At 38.2% G+C, this 7,858-nt stretch overlaps 1 protein-coding gene across 1 annotated transcript in view; it reads right to left on the reverse strand.

Moving 5' to 3' along the window:
* Positions 1 to 7,858, reverse strand: part of INADL (InaD-like (Drosophila)) — a 462,714-nt gene that overhangs the window by 120,628 nt on the left and 334,228 nt on the right. The window contains exon 31 of the mRNA XM_006879774.1: positions 4,159 to 4,251. Coding sequence (XP_006879836.1) covers positions 4,159 to 4,251 — 93 coding nt within the window. The remainder of the gene's footprint in view (positions 1 to 4,158; positions 4,252 to 7,858) is intronic.

A 7,858-nucleotide genomic window follows, 5' to 3' on the forward strand; every position in this document is an offset into this window, starting at 1 on the left:
GCCTCTAATATGTAAATTATATTAACACAGATCTTCCCAAAATTATTAAAAAACATAGGTTTATACCCAAAAGAGTACAAGTAATTTAAGGATTCATGATTTTCTATTTAAGCAGGAAATCACTGAGTCAAGGGTTCCTGGGAGTAGATTCCAGTTGTCCTCAGTTTTTACCTGTGTGATCTTTCAATGTGGAAGATTAAAGCTACATCTATAAATCAAAGATAAATAATTCCTGTGCTATTTTTTACTTAGGGTTATTGTGGGGATCAAATAAGATCACAACCCACTAAGTTCCATTTTACATAAAATTGAGACATTAAAATAAAATTAAACTAATGGAAGAATATGTGAGAGTTGGTTTTATAAACGGCAAAGTTCTGAGAGTTTCTTTTTTGCAAAAAGACTTTGTTTCTTGCAAAAGACTTTGAAGAAAAAAACAGTCTTAACAGGCTCTCACCTAGATTTCTGAAATAGATTCCAGACACTTCCCTGCCTCCTGTCTCTCACAATTGAAATTTATGCTTCACAAATCACCATCTGATCCTCCCTTTAAAAATATTGTGGAGAAATATTATACCTCTGAAAGTTATTATAAACTCCTGGACTGCGTATCTGGGGGCTACTGAGATATGGACCAGAGCCAATGATAACTGAACAGTATAAATAGCATTGGAGTATGCATAGCCCAAAGGCTTTGAAAATGATAAGTGATCTCAGCCAAGCACTTAAATAACTCCCTAGACCACAGCTCTTATAGGTGGAACATATGTATACATGCATCGATCTAAAAATAAGTGGATGTTTATTGAGCAACTACTATACTTTAGGCACTAAGAATAAAGGCAAAAAAACAAAAAACAAAAAAAAAAACCCCACACCAAACACCTACTACCTACAATAAATACACAATATGCTGTTCCTTAAGTTTTGCGAGCCTATTATTTAAAGTTCATTGCTCACTGGTGATCTGTAAAGACCTAATTCCCATTCACTACTCCTGATAAACCATCTCTTGCTAACATTAACCTTATTAGTCAATTGCTTATTCATCTTTCAAGATTGACTTCAAGAACCATGTCTCCTAAGAAATCTCTCATGATTTCTGAATGAGATGGGATTCCTTTCTCCTCTGACTCTTATAGCATTTAGTTTTTTTTTCTTTCTTTCACTCACCTACACTTTTTCCTGGTATGTTTTTCCAGATATAAAGCATATTTTCCTTACTGAAAGTAAAGGATAAGCTGCTTAATAGTAAGGCCCGTGTTTCCTCGTCACTCCTGTAAGGTCCAACACAATGGATGCAACAACTGACCTCAAAGAAAGTAAACAAGAAACTTCTAGAAGGTTACATCATACTGTTTCCACTTGTCTGAACAGAATTAAGAGTAAAAATGGTCAAGGCCTAGACTGTTCACAAGGTGTTCTATGACAAGATACTTTGGGTAACATCCCAACGGTGGTTGAACAAGTACCAGTTATAAAATAGAAATAATGAAATAATAACAATGATAAACATCACCAGTGATGAACATTCACTAATACTTTATAACAACACATATTAGGTTGAACGAGTCTCTACTTTATGCAAGGTCATTTATTTCTATGCATTAGAAGTTGTCAAAATTAGAATGATCTTTCCAATTAAGAGTTGGTTGTTAACCAAAAGGTTGGCAGTTGAAACTCACAGACTACTCTGTGGGAGAAAACTAAGGCAATCTGTTCCTATAAAGACTTACAGCTTCAGAAAGCCTATGTTGGTATGAGTTGACATCGATTCAATGGAGATGAGTTTCTTCTTTGGATTATATTATAAAACACATACATTCTACTGAAACATTGAGAAAAAAATTTAAGAGACAGCAAAAAAGAGGGGGTTGTGGAGAGGGAGGGACAAGCAGATGAGATTGAGAGAGAGATAAGCCAAAGTGTTTAGGGGAGTCCTTTATTCTGGGGGAACAGAGTATGAACAAAAAAAACCTCACAGTGATTAAAGCTCACAGTGACCCTTCACTGGATTTCTGAGGCAATAAATCATAATGAAAGGAGGTTATTATCCATCTTGCCCCCTTGGAGCTGCTGGCAAATTTTAACAAAAGCCTTTGGGTTCTCAGTGTAACTCTCTACATACTACACTACAAGGGCTCCCTGGTAGAAAACAATATATAAAAAATCATTTGCTGCAGAAGGTCAAGGACTGCAGCCTTCAATATGGAGTGAAGCTCAACACCAAGAAAATAAAGATTCACACCACTGGACCAATGGGCAGCATCACAATAGAAGGTGAAGAGATTGAGATTGTTAACAGCTTTAGTTTGCTTGGCTCTACAATCAGCACTCTAGGTACCAGCACCCAGGAAATCAAAAGATGAAATGCACTGAGAAAGTCTGCTGTCAGGGAACTCTCTAGAATACAGAAGAGCAATGATACCAATCTGGAGACTTAGATGCACCTGATCCAGACCCTGGTTTTTGCCATTATGTGCTATATATGAGAAAGCTGGACAATGACTAGAGATGATAGAGGGAAAATTGATGCCTTTGAGCTGTAGTGCTCGAGAAGAGTACTGAATATACCACAGACTGCTAAAAGAACAAAGAGGTTTGTCCTGGAGAGGTCCTCCAACCTGCTCCTTGGAGACAAGGATTCTGAAGCTCCATCTGATATACTTTGGACATGTTGTAAGGAGGGACTAATCCATGGAGAGGGACATTAAGCTTGGGAGGGTGGAGGGACAGTGCAAAATAAGAAGGCTCTGGATGAGATGGACTAGGTTAATGAGGGTAGGTGAGTCAGAGACAAGGTTGGCTCAGGATAGAGCAGAGTTCAGAGCTGTTGTATACAGGGTCGCTATGAGTCACAGTCGAGTTGACAACACATAACAACCTGTAAGTGCAATTGGGGATTCATTCTCATAATTTTAAAAATTGCTGTGTCTTTACATGTGATTTGTTGTTGTTGAGTACCATACCATCAGAATCGAACCATAGCTGACTCTCTGGCAGGTTTTCAGAGGCAGTTAATTGCACATGAGGAGATTGACCATCTTTCTCCTGTGGAGCATCTGGTGGCCTCGAACTGTGTGCCTTTGGGATCATAACAGTCTTGCTACCAGGCCACCAGAGCTCCCATTATCCATAGTACAATTTTTTTTGTTTTTTGTTTATCTAGGGACTACTCAACGTAGTCTCAAAACAAAACAAAGAAAACCCAAACCCTATAGTATTTTTACATGAAGGAACTTTCATTTTAAAATATGCTAATATTACTCATTCCCTTTTAGTATAGTCATTTTGTCTTTCAAATAAGGAATATTGTGACATTGGGGAATATTGTTCAAGAATATTGGTCATAATCTATTAGTCTTACTATATTTGATGTCATGAGTATCAGGTCCTGTGCAAGGTATTTTGTTGTAAGTCTCACTCTAGCTAAATTATCCCACCCCTTTAGTTCACTTTCTAGGACATACTACCAAACAAGCACAAATACAGAATTTTATAAAGGTTGAAAGAAGATAAATGGATGATTTCACAAACTCTATGAAGTATTATGAACAACTCTGTCTTCATAAAATCAGAGTGACCCTCTTGGGAGGTGATTAATCCTTAGAGATTTGTAAGATATTTTGAAACAGATAAAAAAAGCTTTGATTTCTTTCTAGAACTTAAAGTGTAACCATAGAATTGTGGAGTTGTGCAGCCCTAGTTGTATATAAGAGCCAGTATAACAAGCATAAAATTGGGGGCGAGGGGGATAGGATGGAAGGATTAATGGGAAGGAAGAAAAGATAGTATTTTGAGTATGAGTATTATAATTAATGTTAGCAAACAAAATATTTATGGTTAGTAGAACAGAAAATCATTGTGCTTCAGACAATTCACTCAAATCACAAGAAAAAAAATAACCTAGTTTAAACATGATTTAAAAAGAAAGCTTGTGTCTTTACTCCTAAAGAGTCCTACTCAGGTGTGAAGATGACATATGAGAATGAATGATAGATCAATCATTCATTGAATGGAATTGTTTCCCTGTTCCATGGATCAAGGTTCCTAGAGAAGCAAATATAAGATAGTCCTTTCCAAGAGACAGAAGAGTAAAAAATATAAACAATACACCCTCAAGAAGATCACAGGTTAAAAAATACCCAGAATTCTCACCAGTTTTGAATTGTCACTTTCAGGCAATGGTTTAATACCAACTTCATGACTGTAATCTTCCTCATTACTAACTGGTTCAGTGCCACTCTGATCCTATGAAACAAAGAAAATGGCAAAAACATCACTCTTCCATCACTGTGCAACTAAAGTGTACACATACGTTATTATAGTCACTTCTTTTTTGTTGCTTCTTCTCCAGAAGTCTTTCCTTTCCAAAAATCTATTCCTCTGGGTCACAGATATGTTCTAGGAGAAGCTAAGCTTGAGTTTTTGTTGCAGACTTGATCTTTTTGCCAGTGAGTTTATCAGAGATGAGTGCGTGACTGAACTCTAGCCAGTGAGATACGAAGGTTTGTGGATGACTTCTGGAAAAGTTATTCCTTGATATGAAGGACAGGAAGTCTCCATGTCCCCCAAATTAACAAGAAAACATGAAGCTAAATGGCCAGAGGAATACTACAAGATACTACTCTATAAACATTAGTCATTCTACAGATTTAGTTAAACTGAAGCTAATGCTGCAGATTGCAAAGTGAACAGACATAAAAATCAGTTCTTTGATGGCAAAACTGGGTAACTGCATCAGCCAATCACAGAGTAAAGTCCCACATTTAGCTACCACTACTGAATGAATTGTGTCCCCTAAAAAGACATTTAATTTTCTGGGTAAATGCCTGTCAGACATTACTCTTGAGCATCTAAATTAAGGCAGACTTCAGAGGAGGACTGGCCATCCACTCCTGAAATAAGAGGCTTTCAAAAACTCTATGCACATTAGAGCACATTTAGACTAGTAGATATGATACCTGAGGATGGGCCCTCCAGTTTACACATAAAGGAGGAGGAACAGTTGCAAGTAGACAATAGTACTGAACTGTGGATTTTGAGAAGCATAAACATAGGGAAATTAGACACTGTTAAGAGAGAAATGGAACGTATAAGTATTGACATTGGCAAAATGAAATGGGCTGGTGTGGGACATTTTGAATCAGACAATCATATGATCTACTATGGAAGAAGTGAAAAGTTGAGGAAAAGCAGGGTCACATTGATAGATAAAAAGACCATTTCCAGATCTAAAGTTATAATATGAACGACAAGGTAATATCCATCCCATATTAAGAACATCCGTTAATACCACCATCATTCAAATAAACTCACCAACAATCAGAGCCAAAGAGAAGGAAAGAGATGACTTCTACCAACTTTTGCAACCAGAAATCGATCAAAGATGCAATCAGGATGCATTAACAATAATGACTGACTGGAATGCAAAGTTGGCAACAGACAAGAAGGTTTAGTAGTTGCAAAGCATAACAGAAACGAGGTTGGAGATGAAATGATAAAATTTTGTAAAGTCAATTATTTATTACAAATATCTTTTATAAGAAACATAAATGACAACTGTAACCATGGACCTCACCTAATTATCTGCATAGGAATCAGACTGACTACATCTGTGGAAAGAATCACTGGAGAAGCTAAACATCAGCTGTGAAAACTAGACAAGGTTCCGACTGTGAAAGAGACCATCAACTGTTTACATACAAGTTCAAAATGAAGCTAAAGAAAATTAAATGAAATCTATAAGAATAAAAATTTGACCTTGAGTCTATCCAACTTGATTAAAAAGCCATCTCAGGAACAGGTCTGAAGTCTTTTTTTTTTTTTTTAATTTTTGTGTGCGTGTACCGTCAAATCAGATCTGACTGGTACAGGAGGAGATTGCCCCTCCTTCCCTGGCAGAGCATCTGGTGGATTCGAACCGTGCGCCTCTGGGATTGTAGTTGCAGCTCCTTGCCACTAGGCCACCAGAACTCCCCAGGTCTGAAGTCTTGAACACTAAAAAGGAAGGCCAGGTAAGCTGTGGGAGGATATCAAGAATATTATCCATAAAGAAGGCAAAAGGTCATTACAAAGACAAAGGAGGAAGAAAAGATTGAGATAGATGTCAGAAGTGACTCTGAATTTTCCACTATTGCTCTGAGAAGCCAAAGCAAAGGGAAATTAAGGAGGTGTACATAAGATTTCAGAGGGCAGCTTGGGAAGACACAGTATTATAATAAATCATGCAAAGAGCTGGGATCAGAAAATAAAAAGGGATGAATTCGTTCAATATTTCTGCAGTTGAATGAACTGAAGAACAAATTCAAGCCATGAGTTCCAATACTTAAGGATGCTATAAGCAGAATATTGAATAATCCAGGAAGTTGTGAAGAGCAACAATATTAATCAACAGACTGTTGTTGACTGCCGTCCAGTCGATGATGACTCATAGCAACCCTATGAACAAAAGATCTGAAGTCTTTTTATAACTATCCTGGTTTCTCCAAGTTCATAGAGTTTCTATAGGCATGTGGTTTAGCAAGTGGATGACACTCCTGCTTCCAAACCTCTCTTAAACTGGGAGCTCCACCAAACACTGTGCACCATGGGCAACTATTTTGGCATTTGACACTTGAGCATCACAAGGCTCCATATCACAGCAAACCCAGATTACCTCAGTACCGCAAACTGACATGAGTGCTACATGATTTAGAAATATGTTCCTTCAAAATATAACACAACTATGCCCAAGGGCCTTAGTCTAGAGACTAAACTGTGCATAATCCAGGCCAAGATTTTTGCAATTACTTGCTATGCATGAGAGAGCTGGACAATTACCAAAGAGGATAGAAGATCAATGCCTTTGATTTGTGGTGCTGGAGAAGAGCATCGAACATACCAGGGACTGCCAAGAGAACTAACAGGTCTGCCTGGAGAGGGTGAAATAAAGCTGCTCCTTAGAGGAAAAGATTTTGAGGCTCCGTCTCACATACTTAAGGCATGTTGCCAGGAAAGACAAGTCATTGGAGAAGGACATCATGATCAGAATAGTAGAGGGACAGCAAGGGGTTGGCGGGAGACCTCAGATGAGAGGGACTGACATAGTAACTGGGGTAATGAGGGTAGGTGTGTCAGAGACAGACAGTGAGCTTGGCTCAGGATAGAGCAGGGTTCAGAGCTATTGCACATAGAGTAGCTATGAGTTACAGTGGACTCAACAGCACATAATATAGGCTTGCTATGAGTTATAGTGGACTTGACAACACACCACAGCAACAATGACAATGACAAAACCAAGACATTTTGAAATCCTAACTTTTATAACCTGTAACTATTACCTTATTTGCAGATGCTATCAGTTAACATGAGTTCACTATGGAATAGGGTTTGTCTTCTAGAAGCCCTGATGGTATAGTATATTGAGAAACAGAGACTGTGGTGTTGGGGGTCTATTTGTTTAAAATGGCTTTACAAGCCCATTGTCTTTGATTCTGCTGGGCAGGAGAATGCAAACAGGGTGTGCTAGTTTATTGACAAGGGCAGACTGGCTAGTCTTATTAAATTGAGCAGATTCAGCAGTAGAAAGGGGGAATCTCAGTTCTAACAAAGAAGTAACAGTAGCAGCAGCAGCAGCACCAACAGCAGCAGCAGCAGCCTTGGCAGAAAAGCAAAAAACAACCTGAGACAGAGGCCTTTACTCAAATTTCCTGGAGGAGGCCTTGACCCAAGCTTGTTGGAGGACTGAGGATTGAGGGGACTTTGTCACACTGACATAAGCCATGAAGTTGAAGGTCAAAAGGCTTTTGACTTTGCATGAGATGCTATCTGGACTGAGGACATGTATCTTAGTGCCAACATGAATTTTTTTATATAT

The sequence above is a fragment of the Elephantulus edwardii genome, unplaced genomic scaffold, assembly GCF_000299155.1.
Source record: "Elephantulus edwardii isolate Elephantulus edwardi_28Jun2011 unplaced genomic scaffold, EleEdw1.0 scaffold00005, whole genome shotgun sequence".
In the NCBI taxonomy this organism is placed as follows: domain Eukaryota; kingdom Metazoa; phylum Chordata; class Mammalia; order Macroscelidea; family Macroscelididae; genus Elephantulus; species Elephantulus edwardii.